Source organism: Lagopus leucura, unplaced genomic scaffold (assembly GCF_019238085.1).
Source record: "Lagopus leucura isolate 7727_CA_CO unplaced genomic scaffold, USGS_WTPT01 Super-Scaffold_100017, whole genome shotgun sequence".
NCBI lineage: Eukaryota > Metazoa > Chordata > Aves > Galliformes > Phasianidae > Lagopus > Lagopus leucura.
This window is the reverse complement of record NW_024962271.1, coordinates 3,490,172-3,515,288: the sequence shown is the minus strand read 5'-3', so window position 1 is coordinate 3,515,288 and position 25,117 is coordinate 3,490,172. Positions and strand designations below refer to the sequence as shown.

At 36.7% G+C, this 25,117-nt stretch overlaps 1 protein-coding gene across 2 annotated transcripts in view; it reads left to right on the top strand.

The window, feature by feature from the left end:
* WWOX (WW domain containing oxidoreductase) overlaps positions 1 to 25,117 on the top strand; it is a 469,077-nt gene that overhangs the window by 83,014 nt on the left and 360,946 nt on the right. For both annotated transcript variants that reach the window (XM_042877217.1, XM_042877216.1), the window contains exon 6: positions 15,043 to 15,131. In XM_042877217.1, coding sequence (XP_042733151.1) covers positions 15,043 to 15,131 — 89 coding nt within the window. The remainder of the gene's footprint in view (positions 1 to 15,042; positions 15,132 to 25,117) is intronic.

Here is a 25,117-nt window from a genome sequence, read left to right as displayed (position 1 = left end):
TATAACAACAATGAACAACAAATAGTTCAGATTTTATTCTGAACTACAAATGAACCATTAAAGGCACAGGGTACTCATTCAGAAAAACATGTCCTCCTTATCACCGCAGCAGCTGAAAAACAAAACAGGAATATTTCCTAAAGGTCAGCTCTGAATTTTCTGTCTTTCTGTACCTTATTAAGAGGGACGTTTGTTAAAGCCATTGCCGTGAGGATTTTAACATTGTTTTGAGACTTGGCTCTGTTAGGTTTCGCCTCTGATGTGCCATGTAACCTTGAGACGTTGTTCTGTACAACAGCTTTTGTCCTTATCCTTAGGTGGGGTGTTGTCTTAGTTTATTTTGGGGAAGTGCTGTCTGTTTGTACAGTGAAGGACACAGTGAAGACCTGATTGTAGCTAAGGGCCTTAACACTTCAAAATTCGGGATTCCATTCACAATTACTGCTTAAGGATGGCTTGGCTGCAGCTGGTCATTTCAAAAAGTAGATCTTCAACAACTTCCTCTTAAACTCTGGGAGAACTTGGAATACCTAAGCACAATTTTTTTTTGCAGAGAAATTTCCCTGGTAACTTTCATACTTGATTTTGTCCATCTTTGTAATTGCCTAAGTCCTGGAATTGCTGCATACAGAAACCTCTGGGGGCTGTGTATTGGCTGTGCTCTGTTCAGCTGAGCCTTACTTGGTGATAACTCTGGGATATTGTTTACTGGGTAGAGAATCTTGTGAAATGTTGCCAGGAGGTAATATATTTGTTTTCAATCCTAATGGTTCACAGAGGTCCCCACTACTCTCTTTTTGAAACTTACAAGAATTTGATGTAGTGTCTTCTGTTTTACAGGATTGAGAGTTCTGAGCAGAAGGTAACTATATTTGAGGGAACCCTCTACCTATTCCTATACTTAAAGCATCTGTTTCACCATTCTTGAGGAGAGATTGAAGGTTGCACTACTTAAGATCAGGGATTCCAGGCTTGGATTATTTTATGCAAGAAGCATAAAAATCTACAGCTGTAGAAGATTACAGAAGGTCCTCACTTGCCCAAGTGATAGTGTACAAGTACCTTCAAGGCTGTACTTTTTGTGAGGGCCATGGGTGCAAGCTAAGTGCTCTTACTGAGAGAATCTTAAATTGGCAGCCTGTAGCACTTCCATGAATTTTGCATGGGCAAGATACTGGAAAGACTGTGGCATCTGAGAAGGGCAACTGACATTCCTATTTTTCTGGCCTGCCTGTTCTGTCAAGTGTAAGGATGTTTGTCCAGTTTTAGTTCTATATGATTACACTTTTCAAACACAGTGAGGTACACTGTCCAAAGAACAGGCAGAGAAATTATGTAATTAGTGTGTTTCACTGGGCTGAACAGAAGACTCAGCCAGGTGCAGAGGAGATTGGATGGTATTTATGAATGAATGTCATTATTTTGACAGGATGATGAATTAACATTTCTAGCTTTGGAGCCAGAGTTTGAGAAGTTCCATGTGGTCTGGTCAGTGCGTGGGGCTGCAGCTTGTAGCTGCTTTGAAACAACATGGTGTAGCTTGGGAGCAACCTGTGATGTGAGGCAGAAAAGTGGTCTGCTAAAAATTAGTCCTTTACTTTCACTGTCATCCTTCTGCTCGCGACATAATGATATTTCTGGTTGGATTTTAAATCTGAGAATTATCTGCTATTTAAAGCAAGCAATTCAACTTCCTTAAAAGGAAAGATGAAGTTTTCAGTGTACTTTGGTTGATGTTAATTCTAATGGGTGCTGAGTACACTAATAAGCTGTTCAAAAGTTTATGGGGGTCTGAATATGCCCGTCTGTTTATCTTTATGAATGCAAATAGTTACTTGCTCACGACTGCTAATGTGCTGGGTTGAGCTAGGGAAGTTAAGAACTGGATCTGTAGTAGTATCATGCCCTCATGCCCTTTTATAGTGCTGGCAGACAATGGGTGGAACTGTAGTTTTAGGTGTACCACCATCCAGGAATTTAGGAACAAAGAAAGAAAGTTAAAACCTTCAGAAAATTCTCATGCAATGTTGTACACAGCTTTGAGAAATAGCTCAGGTTTTATCTCATCTGCTTGAGGTTGTTTTTTGTTTTTTTTTTTAGAGGTCCATTGCCACGGTATATGAGGTGTTTTTAAAGTCAATTGAAACCAAATGCTCGCAAGTGCTGAAGCCATGTAAAGGGTTGGAGTACATATGCTTGTTGCTTCATCTACTTCACTGGCTTTTTTTCATTGCTGGATAATTTCCCTTATTAAATAATCCATGGACGTAGTTGATTAGAGGAATTATGTTTTTTAAACAAAATTCAATACTTCTGAAACTTTTTCATTTTCCTTTAACTTGTCTCTGTCCTAAAATTGCCTACTTAATCAAAGTCTTATAAATACAAACCTTCTCTGCCTTGTGTTGCCATATCCCTTTCAGAACAGCCTAAGAGAATTAGTGAGTCATGCCTGGAAGTTCTGTGTTATTCCTTGTGAATTTTGCTGTGTTCTTGAACTGGTCAAATTTGCTCTCCAGATTAGAAAAGGCAGAATAAAGTAAAAGGAAAAAAAAATTAGATATTGTGCTGAATGATTCTATGGGAAGGGAGAAAAGGGTTATTTTCACTTAACTTTGTCAATCATGTAGTTGAAACTGGCAGTAGTCATGGGCTTTTCAAGCTCTTGTGTATGATAATGTCACTCAGAAGTTCACAGCCATTGTGTATCTCTGGGAGTTCCAAAAACTTTGGCTATGAAACTTTTACCTGAAAATAGTACAAGGACAACAGAATTCTGTGAACTAGTGGGCATAGGAAATGTGAGTTTTGTATGAGAACCTGCATAGTTCTGACTGCTGCTGTGACCCAAAGCAAGTGGTGAAACAGTTGCTGCTGGAGACTCAACTTCCTGCTCACATTTATTTTAAGTATTTTAGTCTGGACTATTTATGAAATTGGTTTGATAGATTGTCTGCATTTGATGCAACAATTTGTCAGGAATCTTTGCTGTGTTTAGTCTTTTCTCATTTATTATCCCCTGGGACACTTTCAAATGACTGAAGAGCAGTCCCAGTAAGTGAGAAATCCATTCCTCAAAAGCTGCTTATTTTTCTCCTTCCTCTTTGTCTTTTTCTGTGTGTAATATTTTGCTAAAATTTAATCTGAAAGCTGGAATCGTTTTCTCTCTAAGCAAAAATGGGACTCTAAAAAATATAAATAAATCCATTATATCATTTCCTTGCAAGTCAGAACATGAATTTTATGCAGTTAAACAAGTTTCCCACCTACTAATCCAGTAAGCTCTAAACTGAACCAACCATGTATTTCGAGTCAGAAAATATCTTGGGCGACTTTAGGATTTTCCTGTTTGACACCTTAACTTGAATTCATGTTACTAATTCTGTGTCAGTTGCCCACAAAGGTCAAAGTAAGCAAGATAATTACAGTATTGAATTGTGCACTCTACTGAAATATGAGACACAACCTCAGCATCAAAAAACATAAAATTCAGACTGGTAAAGAAGCAGTATGGACAAGCAGTCTTTAGACTGTAGCTGAAACCAAACCAGCAGCAAGACCAGAGGAAGATCCCTGTGATTTTGTGTAGACCATGGTCATTCTGCTCTCAGCTGCGTGAGATCCACATTGACTGCTGGAGAGATAAGGAAATTTTACTACAAAAAGCAATAGAAAAAAATCGTAAATTCTCCCTTTTTATTGTAGTCTATGGCATTTAAAAACCTTTGGAAATGATGTGTATGTATGGAAATACATTATTTACATTTCATCAGAGCGATGGTTATTTCAATATAATAGCAAAAAACTCCTTTATTTCTCAGTATCACGTATTTTCTTCATTTTGTGGTATATTATATGGATTTTTGGTGTAACTACACTTTTAGATCTCACTGAATATAATTTGTGTTGTCTTATAGAAAATTTGTTTCATAATTCATTAATTATTTACTATTACTTGACCTTACAGTACGTTAAAAAAAATTCCATTCCATAACTAATTTCAATTCTACAGTTAAATCAATCACTTTCCACACCTTTTATATTATTTAAAACGTGAATGATGAAATTTTCTTCATTTCTCTGGAGTTACTGAGAACTTTGAAACATGAGCGTGTAGGGAATATGCAGGGTGTCCCCTGCAGACCTGGGCAAACTGCTAATTGTACTGCAAATTGCACAGACATGTTTGTAAAGAAAAGACCTGCTCCTTTTGGTAAGCAGAACTGCTGGCTGATGACAGCCAAAAAGACAGTCTGGGGCTGTTTAAAAAACAAACAAATATTTTCTAATAATCTACTTTATGGGATTTTTTTCTTGTGTATGTGAGTAATAGATTATAAATTACTACATAGCCTTTAATTGATACTTCCTCTCCACTTCATCTCCATCTCTACTACCTGATGCCCAAATGGGTTATGCCAACAATACTAAAGAGCAGGTTAGACTTGTCCAGGCTTTAAAGCTGGTGAAAAGTCTGACAATTGGATAGCTGGATAGTTCACTGCTGATATCTGTGTATCCTGTACTGTGTGGCTAAGGTGATGTGTCATATTTATATTTACAGTTCAAAACCAATGTAATGTTTTGTTGTAATAGGACTTGATAATAGTTCTATTGTGTGTAATAGGAAGTAGTCCACAGTAAACAGGAAAATGATGAGAGTCGTGTTAATGATAATGAGCTACATTTGCGTAGTGCTTCAAGAGTAATTTTTAAAAGTATGTGAGTTGATAAAAGGAATGAAGAAATCAGGAATGCACTTGATATTTGGAGGATTTTTTTTTTTTCCTGAAAAGCCACAGTGGAAGTATTATCATAAATCAGGGTCTTGAAATGATATTTTAAACAATAGAAATGTTTGTTTGAAACAAATGATATCAGTACCTCAGCCTGCACCAGCACAGAAAATCCTTGCAAAAAAAAAAAAAATAATAATAATAAGAGTAAAAATCCTCATTCTTATTGTTAATTCCTTTTTCTTGGTTTTGCCCGCATCTGTGTCTCTCTGCTTTATTTGGACAGATTATCAACATGATATTGTTTGGTTTTTTTTCCCTTAATGTTTTGGTAGTTAAATGTCACAGTACTACGTGTGTTCCACTTAGCATATTGCATACTACGCAGACTCTTGGAAACATAACATTTAATTGTATTAACCAAAAACCATTCCAGCCATTCGTGTAAATGAAGATGAGATGTAACTGGCAGTATTGAATTTTCCTTAAATGACAATATCTTTTTTAATGTAGACTTTTCCTGATGCACAGACATAGTTAGGACAAATTATGACTGTATTATATTATCATATAAGGAAGTACAGTTAACTTCCTTGAAATATACAGTACAGTGTATGGATGGTGTTTGGGAAAATAATAAAATGAAAAGTATAATGCTATTTTCCTAAGCCACATTTGCTAAATGCAGACTTCTGCAAGGTCAGCAGTTATCCTGGAGTTGAGCAGAAACGTCTTCAGTGGCTTTAACTTTACCAGTGCCCTTGATGAGGTGCAGAGTTGTCAGTACACTCGTAAAATTCTTCAGTGATGGCTTCTTCTGTTCTCTTTATTTCCTTAAGTGAACATCTGTCTAATTGTTCACCTCCATTGCTTTACTGCTTTCCTCATGCTTTCTCTGTTTCCAGACAATAAACTTTATTTTCTTCATAAGAATTCAGTCTACGCAAGGGTATTAGGCAGCTTGTTTGCACCTTTTAATTTCTGGAAGTTTTCCAGAAGGGCTTTTTGCTGTAGTTCCAATGGGTTCATCAGTGAATCATGTAACATAATGCAGCATTGTGTTTGGGTTTTTATCCGTTACCTTCTGTTTATAAACATCTGCTTGGAAATTTTCTTTTTGATTTTTTTTTAATATGTTTTACATTTTTGCATGTGGCATATGGGTAAGATATACAGTAGCTGCTATTTTTTCAGGTGTTCAGGTAGGTACAGCCAGTATTTACCTTGAAATTTGGGAAAAGCCTAAGCTAGTAGCTGAAAAAGCTAGTGAATTAGAATATATTTGAATTATTTAATGATATCTGACAATATCTATGAAATTGGGATTAATTCAGCAACTGAATGACTAAGGGCTGCTAAATTGTAGAAAGGGTCTAAAAGTCTTTATGTCCAGCAGGAGAGCACTACTCACAGGCTTATCACGCTGCTTATCTTCAGTTCTTTGTGTTTCAGTTTTTATTCTTTTCTTACAGGGAATGGCAATAAGAAGTATTTTCTTTATACCTTGCTTCTTCCTCCCTCCCTCCGAGCTATGAAACATTCATATCAATTTTGTGTGCTTATTCTTCAGGTAGATATTTTCGGTTAATATTAGTGTTTTACTTTGCTTTTCTTGCTGCTTTACTTGCTGCAGTGGCAGCAATTTCTTCTTTTGGGTATACAAATCATGTAACAGTGTAATTCTAAGGTACAGTCTTCATCCGTGTAACAATCTGATTCACTGGCAATTTGTATGTAGGAAATTATATAAGAAAAGTGTAATGGTAGGTGCGCATAGACTGTCCCACCATATTGCTGAATGTGTCCTTTTGTTATCTATAGATCAAAACTTTATTTATAAAGACATACTTTGTAGAAGAAAATTTCAGCTGCTCACGTTTGCAGTGCTTAAAAATGAGGCACTATTTTGGATTTCATCCACATTGATGCCAAAGCTCTTTTTGACTTTCTTAGTTAGTAGAACTATGTGACCTGGGCTCATGACCCCTTCTGTCTGTGCTGGATGCATCTGTAAAATACGTGGCCTGGACTTTGAGCTCTGATTTTTAGGTATCCCTGGGGTTTTAATGAAGGCTTTACATTGTTGATCACAAGCAGAATGACACAATCCCTGAGATGGGCCACATTATCAATGAATTTTAATTCCAGTCCATTTGTTCACGTTTTCTCTGTCATATAATCTTTATTTCTTTAGAAAGAAAGTATTTAAAAACCCAGCAACTTCCTTTGTGTGTCATCAGAAACCAAGTGGCATAATGCTGCTTTTCTGTATTCCAGTACTGTTCAAATACGCTTGATATTTTCTTGTGCATTCAGAAACACTTCATATATTTCATCGAAGTCTATATTGTGAATATTGAGTTTGTATTGAGAACCTGATCCTGCCAACCCTTATTTGTACAAGAAATCATTACTAATGCGATTCAGTCCTTTTATTTCACTTTCTAAAATTACGTAGATAGCAATGTGACCTGGGATGGTTTCATTTTGTGTCTGTCTCTTAGCCAGGAGATGTGAACAGTTGTGGAAGCAGAAGGAGGAATTTGTATCTGCATTTATTTCTTTGAGGATAGAGTCCTGTAAGATGTCTATATTATCTTGTTCAGAGCTAGGAGATTATATGCCATGAACTGCAGATTAAAAAGTCTTTTTTTTTTTTCCCGTTTCCATGTTTCTCTAAGTATTTCTACTGATGTTGAAGCACCTTGGAATTGTTATTGAAGTAGTAATGACTTTTAAGAATACCTGTATTTGTACTTTTCCAGTATTAAGTGTGTGTGCTTGTGTGTGTTTGAACCGTACCCTGAGTCCATAGGCAGGATTTGAGGTACTTCCTAACAGCTGCAGTGCGTTTGTAAGCCTGCAGACGTCACCATCCTGCCAATTAATTGTGCCGCACTGACTGTTCCTAGAGAGCCCCATGCCCGTGTTTAAAGTAAGTTGCTTCCATCTCGCAATTATCGCTCTTTGCTCTTAATCTGAAGCAATTTCTTCAGATTTATTTTAAAGTTGTTGCTTCGTTTTCAGCGTTCCACTAAAAGAAATACTAAACTTTCCTTCTAGCTTATATAAGCCACAGCCTTAGTCTTTAATTGTTAGTTATTGTTGTTGCAATACAGATTTATGAACTATTTACTTTGTGTCATGTAACATACCATTTTTAAGCAACAATTTTCAATCTGAACATAGCTTCCAGGAGGGCAAGCTGCCCAGAACATCAGTGATCTCACAGTTATTACTTTGTGTCATATATAATCTTGTTTTTTCCTGCAACAAATAAATCTTTGGGCCTCCCTGCAAAAAACATTTGTGGTTACAGTATAATAAAAATAAACCGTTTGTCGTGACTACAGCTGACATTTATCAGCCTATTTGTGGGTGCTCTTTCTCTCTCTGTATAATACGGAACATAATTTGTCACTTTGTAAATACATTCCAGCCTAAATCCCTGCCGGCATCTGTTAGTGTTTGAAGGATTAATGCACTGCACAGTGCATGTCTGCACTTTCCGGCAAGAACGTAGCTTATGATTATGGATCATGAGAGAACAGGGGAAAAGGGTTCATTTCGTATTTACTTAAACATTGTTGCCCTTTTGACCATCACGCTTTTCTCGACTTGCTTGGCATCTGTAGTAAGGACGCTAACGTTTTCTGTGTGTGCAAAACCTAAATGAGAAATCCTGTTGTAAGTTTTATGCAACCCTGTACGTGCAGCTGTACATATAAGATAGCACGTCTTTAATGCTGTGGATGATTAACAGCAACAGCAACCTCAATCTGAGCACTCTTTTAGAGGAAAACAGTCTGTGGCTTCTAAATTATCCCAATGCTGTTTGCCTTGTTGCTGTTTTTGACAGTGTGTTCTGCTATCACTTCAAATCTTTCAGAATGAAAAGAATTGAAAGCATTTGAATAGGAGTTTCTCCACAGTCCAGATCCTGTTTCACGTTCCCAGGCTCCCTCTATTATTCTGTAAACAAGAATATATGTTTATTAGAATAGTAAACCATACACATGTAATATATTGCCAAGATTACTTGAGATTCCCCAAGATGAATTTAAATGAGCTTTACAGGAATGGGGTTTGGAGATGGAAAGAAATGATCTATATCCAGGGAAAGAAAAAAATCCAGCTAAAAGTAGGCTTCCAAGGAAATACCAACAGTTTGTGTACATTACACAAGACAAATCCCTACTGCCAAAACCCATGGTAGATTTTTTTTTAATGCATGTACTTTCTTGTTACTGAAGCAGATGCATGCTGCGTGCAATGGAACCACGCGTATCCAAGAAAAATCAGGGACATTTGGAGCCTGCAAATTGAAGCATTCTGAAATTGTAGTCTAGTAATTTCTGTATGGTTTTTTTTCTTCTGTATAGTTAAGGAATAAATAATTTTTGAAATGGCCCTTGGAGGCTGACTTCAGTTACACTTTATAAGCATGATTTAGGGTTGTAGTTTATTTCTGTAAAGATATCTGAATTTCTTTTTGAGATTAACACTTTTTACCTTTATAATTGTCGTTGGTACATATAAAAGGCCAAATTTGCAGAGATGCTGATATAAGTGTTAGCTAATGTAAAGATTGTGAAATAACAAAACATTGCTCATAGTAGAGGTATTTATTACTAAAGACGAATAAATATTAAAACCTGGAAAAAAGTTGCGTGGCTACAAAGAAGTAGATGAGTGTATTTTGCATTTCTCTTTATATAGACATGCAGTTCATAAATTTTGGGGAATTAAAATGACCTATTGCATGACTAAGAAAGCACTTCCACGTCCAACTCAAATTACAAATTATAGCTAGGGAGTTCTGTAATATAGCTGCATTTAGGACATAAAACTTAAATTATAGGTAGATCAAGTGTTTGGATGAAGGAAAAATATCACTACTTTGTTTCTGTGTGGGGACCAAATGCTGTGTTGGTGTATGGCATTCACAAAAATTGAACTCCTTCATATCAGGTCTCCCTTACTACTCTTCCATCTCTCTCATCTTTGGTGTTTAAATTGTTCATTTGATGCCTTTATTTTCAATCTCTAGGAGGACCCTGACTTCCTTATTGCTTTTATAACCAAATTGAGTTTAAATCTCCAATGCAGAAGTTTGTTCTAGGCTATCATGTTAGGGAAGTGCTGTTTCAGCTGAAAGACGTGCATTTGTAGTCCAGTCCTATCACAGCTTGATGGTTTCATGTCTTTCTGAAGGGGCCTCTTACTGTTAAAACTTGTAGAAGATGCCAACAAGGCAAACTTTTCTCTGCCAAAACACCCATAAATGTTCAGGAGAAGGGGTGAGGAAAAGGCAAATAATCATAATAATTCATTCTTCATGTTAAAAGAGAGATCCAAAGATGATCAGTAAGCGGTCTAGTATGTATCTTTGGGTCACTCTTCTAGCAAAGAGATTCATTTGTCCCATTCACATCCATGAGAAGGAATTGTGTAGCATTCAAAGCACACAGCATTATCAATATCAAGCAGGCATTACATAAATACAGTTTTGCATGAAGTACCAAATGTTGGATACACTAGGGACAATAATATTTACAGTCCTAATCCTGAGTGAAAGCTTTTCTCCCTATAATGTTCCTCGATAAATACTGCATGGCACTGGCTATTGGCTGTCATAAGCTGTGTGTCAAATTGCCAGACGTGTTTCTGAAACATCCTCTACTTTGCCCTTAGCATGGAAATGGGGGTTTATTTTGGCATTGCTTGTCACATGGTAAGTTTTGGTTCTTTGTTTACTTCATGTATTTTAAGATAAATATTTTTCTTGAAGACGTTTTATTTCTCACACTGCATAAAAGAATTATTTGCAGAACAAGGCAATCATCAAGATTATCAAACTCTTTTTTTTTTAAACCAGTTTCTTGTATTTTCAGTCCCTCGAAGGCAGATATTTTTAGTTGTTCTATGTATTCAGCTTTGAGTTCAGTGCCTTTAAACGCCATGGATATGTACACGATACCTTTTGAGAGTAAAATTATGCAGTAAATTATCCAGTGTCCACTCTGTTACGTTTTAAGTAGGCCCTCGCCAAATGACTTGTATTTACATGAGATACAGGGGCTACAGCATATTTATTAAGACTCTTCAACTCTGTAAGAAACTGGAGCAGTCAGAAGTAATGGTGTCTGCTGAAAGATTCTTTATCATGTGAATTTACTTTTAGTCATCTATTATTTATTTCAGCTATTTTATATGCCATTATAATAAATATTATGACAGAGAAAGCTTTTATGCTTCAACTTATTGTACTGCTCTTCACTTCCTTGCAATCCTTCAGGAAAATGTAGCTATGCTTTACCTATATTTAACGTAAATCATCACTTACATTTGAATGAAAAATTCACTATGAAAAAGAGCTCCTTCTTCAATACCAAGACACAAATGCACAATCATGTTTACTGCCAAGCTACTCTACCATGCAGTGTTCATTTTTAAACAGTTTTTAAGCTGTAAAGTGAGTACATTGCATATAGTGAAATTGCTTGCTTTCTGGATGTTTTCACTTTCTTGTTAGTTTCTGCCTCAATAAGCATTTTTCTAGCGTGAGTGCAAAATATAGCCAATTGCACATAAGTATTTTTAATATTTTTGCTTCAATGGGGAGCAACTTGCATACAAAACTAAATACAGTGTTTTCTGGTGTTATTTCTATCCAGAGCAATGAAACTTATCTGGAAATATTGATAAAATGCTTTCAGATCTTAACATATAACCATCAAATACGAGATAAAATTCTTACTTTGCATTTTTCAAAACATTCCAGTGTTGTTGGAGGGGGCCTTGTTAGGAGCTAGAGAATGATGTGTCTTTGGCTGCTTCTTCAAAGACATGATGCTGGTGCCTACATCTTGTTAGCCTTGAGCCGCTCTTTGGGCTGCACGAAATGCAAGTCCCCCCCAGAGCCCCTTCTCACTCAAAGGGTGCAACCACGTTTCTGGTATGCAGAATTGGTGTGGGTCTGGTGCAAGGGTAGCTTTAGGTGCTGTCAGGGTGTTTCTCTTGGGAATCTGCTGCAAGGGCAGCAGCTCGTTTGGCACAGGCTGTAGCTGGGCACTGTGTAGTAATGGTCTGTGAGCTAGAAGTGAGCTACCTAAATTATTCTACACCCGTTCTGTTGTTTAATTGTCCCTTAGATGGTGTAATAGAAGTGAAAGAAGTAGAAGGAGGATTGATGTATTTTATCAACTTAATTTAAAAAATTCTAGAGGTTGCTGTCTTAGTGTGTTGAATATTATGATGTCAGTTCTAAGCTTGACTGTCTTTTGTATTTGGGAAAGTGACAAGTCCATTTAAGACTTCACAACATAAAACGAGGCATAATTCGGTACTGAAAATATGTGGAGTAAAATGGTGAGAGACATCAGCATAATAAAATTATGACACATTAGATCAGGATTTGCAGCATACCATTAGCAATCAGTTCTGACTGTGGATTACAATTACGGTTTTCATGCCTTTTAGAAATCTCTTTTCTTTTTTATTATCTTTTTTAATAAAAATTGTATGTTTTCTGTTTTAATAAATGCTGTGATATCTGCTGCCTAGGCATACAGAGAAAGAGGGAAAACATTAAATAAGATAAAGCTGTAAAAGAAATGAGCAAAAAAAATACAAACATAAAAACCCCAATCAAACAAATAAAAAAAGCCCCACAACCAAAATCCTTGTTCCTGTCACTGATTGGAATTATTCTGACATTATTAGTGATTTGGATTTCAAGTACCTTGCTTTATTCATAGCTTTCTTTATTTCTTTTAATATCATTTTTTTCAATTGTAACATGAAAGCAAGTAGAAAAATCAGGAGTGAAAGTGTGTTGAAACTAAAGGCTTAGTGTTTCTGTCCTTTAGGAGGAACTGTGAGAAGTGCTTGAATCTGAGTTTGCAAGGAAGAATCTGAAGCAGGAAAGTAGAGAAACTTACCTAAGCCCGCAGGTCTTTCCCCAGTTGCTGTTTTGGGAAAATACTCAAAACAGCCTGGCCCTCTGCATGCTGTCACAAACTTCAGTGGCACATTCTGCTGAGAGTGCTGTGGACTTCACATGCTCAATTTTCTTCTGTGAGGCAAATAGAGCAGTTGAGTGTCTTCTGTGCTTCACACACACCTATTCAAAGGAACTACAGTCTGTTAGCATTTTTTTCTTTTTTTTTGTAAAGCAAAAGCAGGGGGAATATTGAAAAAAGAAATATTTTGCCGTTTTTCTGCTACCTATTCAATGAGAAAAGTTAATGAAGCCATCCTTACCCTAAAAAAATGTATATTTTTAGGTCATTTTTTGTATAGTTTCTTAAATTTCTTAACAAGAAGATAGTAACTAGCAGCTTGTGGTATAGTCTACTGAACTGCTTGATTTTTTTAAAAATAAATTTATTACCCCTCTTATGCCCCTGTATTTATAACATTCTTGTCCTTTTCTCTTTGCAAGAGGCAGGAGAATTTTTCAACTGAGGGAAGCAGAAATAAAATAAACCCAACTCTGTACACTACTTATCTATTAAGTAAACAGCTTTAGACTGCAAAGTTGAAGAGATTTTTCTGCAGCTCTATTGTGTAACACAGGGCAGCACTGACTTTCTTTTTCAAACAGGAGTAAACATTTACCCAGTGGGGCCAAATGAATCCCGGTGCCCTAATGACATGTGTCTTGTGAGGGTGCAAAGAATCTTCTGAGGAAAGTTGCATTTAGCACCTTCGTACTCCCATTGATGGATACTTCCTAATGCTGAACTGTCAAAATTTAGCTATATTTATTTTGCTGTTTTATTAGGTCTGGCAGTAGGACAAAAGGAATTTGAGTGACATTCTGTTTAAAGCCAACCTGCAAGGTAATTGCAGCAGGCAGAATGGGTGCTAGCAAAATAAATAAATAAAAACAGCAACAACTACAAAAACAAAAAGCACCAGATGCAATGAAACACAGGGATCAGGTGAATTGCTTGAACTTTGGATACAATGAGATTGCTCTTCCAGGCTTCGTTTTGTGCTGGAAAGCCTACCACTGCCTTTGTATTCCTCCAAAAGTGCTTGTTGTGTTATTCTGTGACCAGAGTAGATCTCATCGCATCATGCTCGTATCAAATCTACTGCCTCTCCACTCAAATGCTTTGCTTCTATAGGGCCACTGTTCTCATCCTTTTTTCACTATCTATGTTATTATTTTTCACTCTCTTATAGCAGTGCTAACATTCTATCTAAACTGTGACTGTATACATAGGAATAGATAGCATTGAAATTGCATGAAGTGTCCCTCTAATTTCTTTTCTGCTGACTGAGATAAGCAAATTGGACTGAAGACTGGAGAGGAATACAGGGCCCTTGCCAGCTTCCTTTAGGTGCCAAAGCGTTCACTGATGCTAAAAATGAGGGCAAGAACAAATGCACACGTGCATCATTCGTTAGGGGATCTATGCAAACTGCATGTCATGGTGCTTCGTAGAGGATGTCTTATAGTAGAACATTTGTGGAAGAACTAAAGACAATGGCTGGGTGGAAGCTCTTTCAAAATTGTGGCTTCTGAGAGCCATAGTCTTGGGCTGGCTTCCCCCTTCACTGGTTGCAGTGGAAATAGACTTTGTATCGCTTTTGTTCTGAGATTTCAAAAGGAATGAGGACAGGGATCTTGAAATTGAAAATATTAGTTGTTGTTTGGCTGATGCCTAAGGTTAGCACCTTCAGGTTAACCTGTCATTTTGCAGGATTGTACGTCCTCTTCCTGATGTTGCTTTAAGATCGTAAGCTATTTGTTTAGAAAATATTTTACTCTGCTAAACTCTTACTGAGTGAAAAACTATGTAGGTGGATAGATTGTTTTCTACAATTATGTGTCTCCTGCTATAAGTAACAGATTGTTGTAGGTTAATATACAAGGTTGAATTTAGCTGGTTTTATGGAGCATTTTTGAAATATATGTATTTCGATTGGCTTAGTTAAAATGCATGCATTAAGAATAATACTTACTGCACCTTTTATTTCATGACTTGCTTAGAAGTTTCACCAGCTAAAGGGAAAGAAAAAACGTACCAGATTAACCTTAAAACTACCTCATGTCAATTCATTGCATTACTTAAGGCTGTGCACTATATGGTCTTTAGCAGAACCACAATAAAATTGCTATTTTTGGCACTGACTGTTGTGCTCGTCCATTCCTGTTGATGGTTTGTATTCACTTTGGGGTTGTAATGTTGAACAAGAGACTCAGTCTTGTTTCATGATACATTTGCTATGATACTGTGCACTAAACTTGCTGTTATTTGTCTTTTATTTGTTTTATTTTTTCTTGTTCCAGCATAAAGCCAAGGTAGAAGCGATGACCTTAGACCTTGCTTCTCTTCGCAGTGTGCAGAACTTTGCTGAAGCATTCAAATCCAAGAATATGTAAGTACTCAGAAGATTACATTTAATAATTTCTTGTTATTTATCAGCTGAGCAAAATTGGCAGAACACCATAGCTGGACTGATCAGAAGTTACAGTACGTAAATGAGACTCTTTGTTTTCATCCTAGAAAATAATCACAGAATCACAGAATCACCCGGGTTGGAAGGGACCCCAAGGATCATGTAGTTCCAACCCCCCTGCCTAGCAGGGCCACCAAACATACACATTCAGATCAGGTTGCCCAGGACCCCGTCCAACCTGGCCTTAAACACGTCCAAGGACGGGGCATCCACAACCTCCCTGGGCAGCCCGTTCCAGGGCCTAACCACTCTCCTAGTAAAGAACTTCCCCCTAACATCCAACCTAAATCTTCCCTCCTTCAACTTAAAACCATTTCCCCTAGTCCTGCTGTTATCAGCCCTTCTGAACAGTTTACTCCCCTCCTGGGTGTAGGTTCCCTTCAGGTATTGATAGGCTGCAATGAGGTCACCCCGCAGCCTTCTCTTCTCCAGGCTGAAGATCTCAATATTCTCAATATTCAATGTGTGGCCACATCTTAAACCTAAAGGAGGGCATCGATAATTCTCTAGCTATTGAGAAAGGCCGAAGATTAACAGTATAAAAAACAGATCAGGGAAGTTTTATCCACTTTGCTGTGGTTTGAAAGTTTGTGGATGAATAGTTAGCACACTCATCGTCTTGCTTTCTTGTCTAACTTTCTGTATCCTTATTTTTAAAGCATTTTCAGAAAATGGCCCTTTGAGCCAAACAACTCAGTTTCACAGACCTGTATCTGAAATAGCCTATGACAAATTTAAAAAATAAAAAATAAAAAAATAAAATAAAGCTGGTGGTAATAACAGAGCCTAACAAAAGGGCAGTTTGTTTATTCAAGTTGAATTCCAAACAGTTGGCTTGCTTTAGCTTGAATGTAAATCTTTAAATAAATGATCTCAATTTTTGTAAGTGCCACCTCTTTACAACAAATTCAGCACTCTGTGCTTTTATCCAGATTTTCCAAATGATGTGAGCTATTCTAACTTTTCTTTTTCTCTGCAAATATTTTTATAGTGCATGCACATCTTAGTGTATACAATGCATGCAATTCTTATTTCTTAATTCTCTTTTGAAGAGAATATGGTTTCTTAGAATGTTTTGAAAATATATATTAAAAAAATGTATTTGACAAAATGGAATGGTTTTTCACTTTTTAGTTACTACTAAAGCTAAATCACAGACCACATTTTTGGACTCACAGGTCCCTTAGATTCAAAGAATCATCAAAACTAAGTTCTAACACAAACTTGTTCACTGCCAAAATACTTTGTAACAGTGTTTTTGTGCTGTATAGCATCTTCATGCCTGCAAATTTTTGTGAAATACAAAGGCAAAGCCTTGCAGTATTGAATCTTTAATACTAACTCAGTTTCATAACATGTTTTAATTTAGAACAGAAAGATTAGAAAGAAATTTACTTTAATTTCTTTATGCTTTAAGTATGCTACATTTATTTTAAAAGAGGATGTGGTACTGTGAAAAGTTAAAACCACCCTTCTTTGAATGCAGTTCTTAACTTGGTTTGTGCATTGCCAATCATATTGTACGGTCATACCATTATTTGGTATGCATGTTATAAATCCTTGGAAGTGAATGTTCTTAAATGCCGTTTTGCTATAGAAATTAGAAAATGAAAAGATTCAGAATCAGTAAAACCTGTTTGACTTCTGTTAGCGTGCATTGTTTTACCAGTGCTTAGCTATGTTGCCCCCGATCGTGGTTATTAATGTTTTGCTCTCGTTTTATTCTGCAGCATTTTAGTCACAGACAACAGGCTGTGTCTTGCCCTTCGGATATTTCTGTCTAGAATCTGTGCTCAGATGCGTGTGTGTCTGGTGGAGCTGCTCTAAGCGTTATTGAAAAGTCAAAGGCCCTGCAACTATTGAGAAGCTTGTGGGTTTAGGCAAAAATGAATTTCCAGCTATATTTTGTTTAAACTTTGAGACTGGATGGAAACCAGACTCTTGCCCTGCCTGTCGCAGTGGGTTTTCCGTCTGATATGGATACACAAGAGTTACCTTGCAAGCATCTGTGCAGGCAGGAGAGTGGACTGGAAGACCTACTAGGCTTTTCAGGCTCTGTTTTTTTTAGTGATATGACTGTTTCTAGATATGGTCAGAAAAGCAATTATGTGGCAATAGCATCTTATTACTGCAATGCCAGCCCTATGTGTTTTCCAGCTCTAATGTGCACTAACTACTTTTGTCTCTGTTTTGCAGTCATGTCCAGAGGCCTTTGTCAGATCAGTGATTCCTTTGCATTAGTAGCTTTTTGAGCAATTGAAGAAAACCTTACAGGCTTCAGTGTCAAGCTGAATGAATCTTGTACTTTATGCTTTGGCAAGTCCATAAGCTGGTAGCTTAACATTCATAAGGCTTCGGTTTCTCTGCTTTCATGAACCTGAGTGAGAGGGTGTACTGTGATACACTCACAGTTTTACATAGCAGCTGTAAATCTTGTTTACAGACATAGGAGATATTGGATAAGTATAGAGTTTTTCTTCCAAAATCCTCCTACAAATTCTTTAGCAATAAAGTAGTAGAAAAAGCGAGTTGTTTTTTTGTTTTCTGAAGGATATAATCATTTGAGTTCTGAGTTTTATAGTTCTCAGTTTCTTGGGCAAAGCTACAGTGGTTTTTAAAGTGTGAAGGACAAATTGTATATGAACACACGCACACGGTTTTCTCTGTAAATGTTTATATTTTCATTTCTCTCAGCACACTGTGTAAAGAGGCCTTTATTATTCAGTAGTGAACTTCTTACACTTCTAGGTGCAGACAGTTTTCTTGTTTGCATAGTTTCTCTAGTCTGGTATTGCTTTCTGGGACACTGGTATTCTATAGAAACTGTTGGTGACATCTGACCTAATAGATGAAGGTGTTAAAAACAGAGAATAGATTTGCTTGTCTTTTTAGATTCTGCTCTCCTGGAACATTTTATGGCTCTGGATATTATATCCTGTCATCAGATAGAAGGATGTACTCGTAGCCACATCACAGCCTGGGAATGGGTTCTTCCTTGGCTGATAGCTGTTGGAAGAGAATCTTGGAGGACTTTGTTTCACAGATCTTTTCCTGAATAAGAAAGCTAAAGTGGAACTACTTCAGATAAAAGTATCCCGAAATTTCTACTGCTTAACAGATCAAAACTTCTTTTAGATGGATTGAGGATTGCAAGGGTTAGAGGAAAAAATGCTGAACTAGTAAAAACCAGGAGAAAAAGCTGCCTTCTTGAATGTGTTTGAGAATCAAAGAGATCTTGAAAACTACATGAAGAATGGAGAAAAACATCATCCTCTGCTCAGCAGGGGCTGGCTGCATGAAATAACAAATAGGGCAACAGAGGAAGCATTGAGAAAAACATAAGTAGTAAATGGGAGGAAAGAGTTACTCTGGAAGGGAACTTTTAATACAATTTGGAGTAGTACGTAAGAGCTAAGATAAAAGTAAAAATCAGATGATTAATCTTAGAAGCACGAAAACTCAAAGAGATTTGAAAGGAACCTTGTATTCCCTTTTGGATTTATTAGGTGTTGCAGCCTTGTCCACAGATAAAATTTGAGCTTAGAGTGTATAAACACTGGTAAATTATGCTGTATTCATATAAATATACTCCAGAAAATCCTTTGGCCTCATGGAAGAAAATAGTTTTTTGTTTAGAAAATAGTTTTTTGTTTTCCACTATTTATACTCTTCTGAGACTTTTCTTTATCCATGTAGTCTTAAATGAAACTTTGGGATAAAAGTCTATCCTAGGTCTTGCAGTTCTGTGATTGAAGCTGAATGCAAGCTTACCTTACCAGAACAGCGCTTTCCAGTTTTAATTTCTCTTTCAGTTAAAAAGATTCTGTGGGAAGAACAAGGTAAATATAATAACTGCAGTTCAATCTCCCAAAGTCTTCTGACAAAATATGACAATATTGCTGATCTATCTCTTATTTCATCATGGGACTGCAGGACTGCAGCACAACCTGAACATGATGTGACCTAGGAGTGAAATGGTAGGCTGACCTGACTGCCAGGTAGGGCCAAAGAGTTTGCAAAACAAATTGTTTAGAGAAAGCATTCATTATGGCACAGTAATGGTTACAAATTTTAGGTTCTCTCGAGGTTTTGAAATGCAGTGCTGATCTTTCTGTGATTTTTTACTGTCATTTGTGACTCTTTGAGGACGCTGGCTCGTATTTCTAGGTCGATTTCTCACTGGCCGTTTCTACCAGGAGTGGGTGACTTCCACCTCTGATGAAGATAGTGGTAGGGTTAGGATGAGAACAGGAAGAAAGGGATCAATGCACCCAAGAGCTAAATTTCTCAAGTTATTTCTACTATCTGTTTCTGGTCTTTCCCCTCTGCTAGTTTTCAGCTCAGGCAGTTGATTGAATGTCTCTGTTAAGGAAAATCAAATAAATGATCTGTTTATAATAATGTTCTGGGCTAGGATGGATTTGGCATTAGCTGCTTTTTGTGCAGTTGGATGAGGCAGACAATCCAATCTTTCATATTAGGCTTTTGGAACTAAAAACATTGAATTGAATCTTCTCTACATTGACAGGGCACAATGTGAGGAATTATGGTTGGTATTAATCCCACTTTATTAGACAAATGACTGCCCTCCCGTGCTTGTATGCAACATAGCATTTAAATCTAGCCAGAATCAGTGTTTGACTGTTCATGGACTGCAGGATTTGGAATTTTTAAAGGAACTTCTATTTGATATTCTGGTCATCACACATTCTACTATAGCCTGCATGGTTTAATTGTGAAGGAGAGGTAATATCTCATCCCTAAAATGTCCAGAGCAGGTATTGTTTTTTTTTTGGCCAATACTTACAATCATTGTATCATGCTTCCTTGCATGATCCTCAGCATAAGAACTGTGACATGATCAAAACAGCGAGCAGAACTAAATGATCAAGTTGCAGATTGAATTTTATGTGCATCTTAGCTTTTAGTGATGCACAGTGCAGCTTGGTTTGAATTAAAGTTTTCTTCAGCCAAACAGTAAAACATCAATTTAATGTTCTCCATGTTGGAGGAAAAGAAAGAGATTTTCCTGAAAAAAAAAACCAAAAACTTGGTTTACTTCAAATTAAAAAAAAAAAGTAGTATTTGCCAATAGCTGCTACTGAGAGTTTTCTGAATTGGAAGCAGCAGTTCACAGTTGTGCAACTCACAGTTATGCAGGACTTCTGTCTGTAGATTTTCACTGCTGTTTCTTTTCTATACTTTAAAATAGATTTTTTTTTTTTTTTTTTTTTTTTTTTTTTCTGTTAAGAATTGGCATATGCTAACAGTTTATTCACTTATACTGTATATAGGAATACAGAAAAGACAGCAGTTGTGAATTGTGATCCTCCGTTTGGAACTTAGTTTCTTATTATTTCCCCAGCTAGACCCAAAATGGAGAGGACCAGATTTTCGTTTGGCCTCCTTAACTGAGGCCGCAGACTCTATGAGTGCTTTCATTTTTCATGCTGCAACCAGAAGTGTTATGAAACCTTGAAGATGCAATTAAGATTCTGAGCCTGATAGAAATTCACCCCAGAAAGTATTTTTCTGGATGTTCACGTATGATGACTGACATATTACGTGCTTTATTTCTTTTTAAATTCTAAGTTAACCACAATTAAATCACAAAGGTTGTGTGACAAATTCTATCTGTACCTATAAATACAGATGGAGAAATGGGATCTATTCAGCTAGTTGTTTCACGGACAATTTAAAGGGTCCAGAAAAAAAAGAATATATGTTTTAAATGAATTATTAGTGATGCTTTTATGCCAATGTGCCTAACAGTTCTGTAGCAGAATTCTCTTTGTCAGAGACAATTGTTGCCACTGCATAATGTTATTCAAAGTGTGAATATATTTTCTAACCTGCAGAGATCTTTGAAATTTATAGACATATGTCTTGTGAATTAAAGCTAGAAACAGTTGAGCTATTAAATTTGTCTTTTGAACTCAGAATACGACTTGCATTCTAACAGTGCTACTCAGACACAAACTTCTGGACAGCGTTGTAAGTTTTGAGATATTCAAAAATATCCACGTTGAATTAAGTATGGAAACATGCATAACTTGGAAGTTACTGTTGCAGACAGTGTGTATCTTAAATTTAAATAAGATCAAAGTTTGACTGAATTTGAAACATTCGTAATAATATTAGAGTGAAACGCTTTGTTTTCCTTATGTGGTGGTACTGTGCCTTATTAAAGCCTAGGGATTGGCTTTCTGCATAAATATCTTCTTTCTTTCCTTCCTTTTTTGTTTTTCTTTCCTTCTGTTTTTAAGCTCTTGTACACAATTACCCCATTATGGTAGCAGTGTCAAGCCATGTGCATCCAAAAACTATTTCCAGTATTTTTTTTAATTAGGAATCTTTCAAGCTTAATTCTCCCCCACTTTTACTGAAGGCCAGAGAACATGACATTCACTATAACATTAACTAGAAGTACATCTGCAAAAAAAAAAAAAAATAAAATAAAAAATTAAATGCTTTTGCACATTGACAACAGAAAGAATGATAGGTACTTGCCCAGTTTTATGACTACAACTGGACTGCCTAAAATTTGTGAACTTGCCACTTGTTTTTGGAGGGTTATCCAGGCTTTTTTCTACAGTGAAAAGAGTCTCTCTCCTGCATTTGGCATCTGAAGATGTGTGGCTGTTTCTGTTTCACTCAGTACCTGGATTGGTTGTTTTGGTTGGCTGAGACTGCATGTAGCTCTAGCACTGGAAACAAAAATGGAGAGTGGAAAATGAAACCAACTGCTTTTGAAGTACTTTTTGACTCCTCTTTAATGTGTAAGCAAGAAGAAATTGGAAGCCATTTTTGATAAAATCTCAGCCCCAAATTTCAGCATAATCTGTAATGCTGATGGAAGTGCTGCCCTTCAGTGGGTCTCAGGGAAAGCTATTTGGCTACTGTTGATCTTCAGACACAGAGCAGACAAAAACTCTCACAAACGTGCCACAGATGTCACTGCGCCATGATCTGGAGTATAGCTCTGAACTAAGGAAGAAGATCAAAACGATGTCCCGTTAGTTATTTATTCTATTCAGCTGTAGATGTGGAGGTGAACAAAGGGACGAGTCTTCAGGTATGCTCAAACACTCAAATTACAGTGAAGGAATAAGGGAATGAACTTACGGAGTCCAGAATTATTTATTTAAATAGGAAACTGGAACCCAAACCCTGCTCGCTGCTGACTGCCCAGACCAAACTATTAGAATCATTTCTTCTTCTATACACAGCCTGGCCCAGTAAATGTTCTGTTATTTTCTGGAAAATGATGTGGTTTGGGCAAAAGGGATGGAAAATATCCCTTTGCCACCACCTCCCAGTCCACAATCTGGTGGTTAATAAGTGCTCCTGAAAGGTAGGAGATGAAGGTTTAGAGGCTGTTGTATTGTCACAAACAGCAGCATGTAATTATGCATTGGGGATGGCACTGCTACCATCAACAGCAGCATTTTGTAAAAGGCTGAGCATGGCTTAATTCCTTTGGTTTTGAAAAGCGGCCCGTGAAAATCTCAAAAGAAAGGAAGCAGCTTGAAACAGACCTGAAGCAGAAGTTCTTGAGAAAATTTAAGATTTGCTTTCTCCTTCTAATTTCTTTTCTGACTTATTCTAGCCAGGTACGTGTTAAGACTATGAACCTCAGTGGCTTCTGCTCAGCACACTGGAGGTTTTGATTCTCATTTTGAGCCATGCATTCGTGCCAAAGTCTAAGACAAGTCTAAGGCCGCTCATAAAATGTTTTGGAGTCCACTGCTAAAAGTCTTCAAAGGCACTGCCTTTCTACAAAGTTCCAGAAGACACATCAGCAGCAAGAGGTGTTTTGAGTATCTAAGGAAGTAAAATATATATGACTTAATCTACCTAATTACAATCTATTCTGTTGCAAATAAAACAAGGAATTTGCAGTGATATAGCTCAATGGATTTTAAGAAGATTTGTGTTTAAGTGATGTTGTCTTCTCAAATTTCTGAAATATAAGGCAAATGTATTTATTCAATTGCTTAAGCATTAAAATGTATTTAGTTAAAGTTTTTATATGGGAGATAATTGAAACACATGAAGGCAGAGTCTTCTGGCACTTGAGTATGAATGCTTTACTGCTGACATGAGACAGACCATGCATATGGCACATGTGTCTTAATCTTAGAACCAAAAAATTTGTGTTATACTCTGCAAAGGTTGTATTTCTTCATTAGCTGCTCCTAAGGCATCAAAAATCCCAGAGGATTTCAAAGGACATTAATTTTTATCACAACATGGAATCTTTCAAGTCTGAATGGCAGCACACAGCTGCTGTGGGCTTGCTTACAGCTCTGTATTTCTCTGGGCAAAACAGAGGAAAGAGTTGTCATTGGCAAGTGAAATGTTCAAAATGCATAAAGTGTTTTATTGTTTAGATGATAAGCTGTGGTTCCTAAGACGTATTCCAAAGGGGTAGCTGTTTTCGATGGGAAATACCAGTAATATGTAATAAAACTGGCTTTTCTTCTGAGTTGTAGCTTCCTTTTTTTTTTTTCTTCACAATCACACAATGTGTGCAAAAGAAATTTGTATCTTTAGAAGTACATGTGAAAATAACAAATCATTCCGTGGTTACTGCAAGATAAATGTTCCTTTAGAGCTGGCTTCTGTTTATTAGTAATTGCTTGTGTATGTTTGTAAATGATGCTTTGCTATAGGGATTTTGAAAAAGATAGAGTTGTCCCTATGTGAATTGCTGAAGGAAAAGAAAATTACCAGATTCTACATATCTTTTAAGTGTCACTGATATTTAAAAAAAAATCTTTACAAGACATGATGAATAGTGAAATGAGGGGCTCCTCATACTGTGCCAGAGCCTGTGAAAAGGAAAAAGAGAGTGCAGGATGGAAATACTGAAAGGTTAAGCAGATACAGAAATGAAGTTTCACAGCCTGGTTTGTTCCCCTTTCTACCCTGCCCTGTCACCAGGAACTTCAAAATCCATATGTATTGAGGCATTTGCAGAACTAGCAAAGATGCAATATTTTGACAATGGAAAATGTGGGCTTTTGGGTGGGTTTTGGTGTGAAATGCAGTCCTGAGGAGGCACTGGGGTTAGGGATGAACAGCACTTTTTCATACCAATTCCATGAATGCAGCATTTGCTGTCAGAGATAATTTAGGGTTAGATTAGAACTGTGCAGAAGGAAATTCACAGCTGTGGATAATGGGCCCCAAAAAGGCAAAAGTGTCCTTGGTATGAATGCAGTGGAAGAAGGAAGCCCCCGCGTGCTCATGAAATATAATTCTTCCTTCTTAATAAGAGGTGAAGTATCTGAGCGGGAAGAGAAGGCTCCAAGCTCATGGACTGAGTTCATTGATCCTTGTTCAGAGGTTTGCTTCTTCGTGCCTTCAAGAAAATGACAGAGGACCAATAGCATGTGTACAGACTGGGCTATTCCCTGGGGTGATGGGAAGGCATCTGTCTTGCAGTTATCAGTTAGAAAGTAAGTATTAATCCCATTAATCTTGACCTTCATTTAAAATAAATAATTTGTTATCAAAAGATATAAAAAAAAAAGATATCAAAAGATGTATATAACATCATACACCAGTAACATATACAATGTATGTTTAAAAGTTCCCAATTCCTCAGATTTACAGTGTCACATACCATGCTTGTGGCATATAAAACAGCAAAATGTAGGAGATAGATCATGTCAATAACTTAAACCTCATCCTTACTTTTCTTATTTTGTGTGTAATCTGTGAAATTTATACTACAGTAAAATGTTAAAATCCCTATTTGGATCTTTTTTATGGGAAAACACTTTGGGCAGTGTAGGTTTTCATAACGTCCGCTTGATGGCAACATTATATATTTATAATATATATATTATATTAAATATATGTATATATATTTATACCTTTAACATTAACATCTAAAA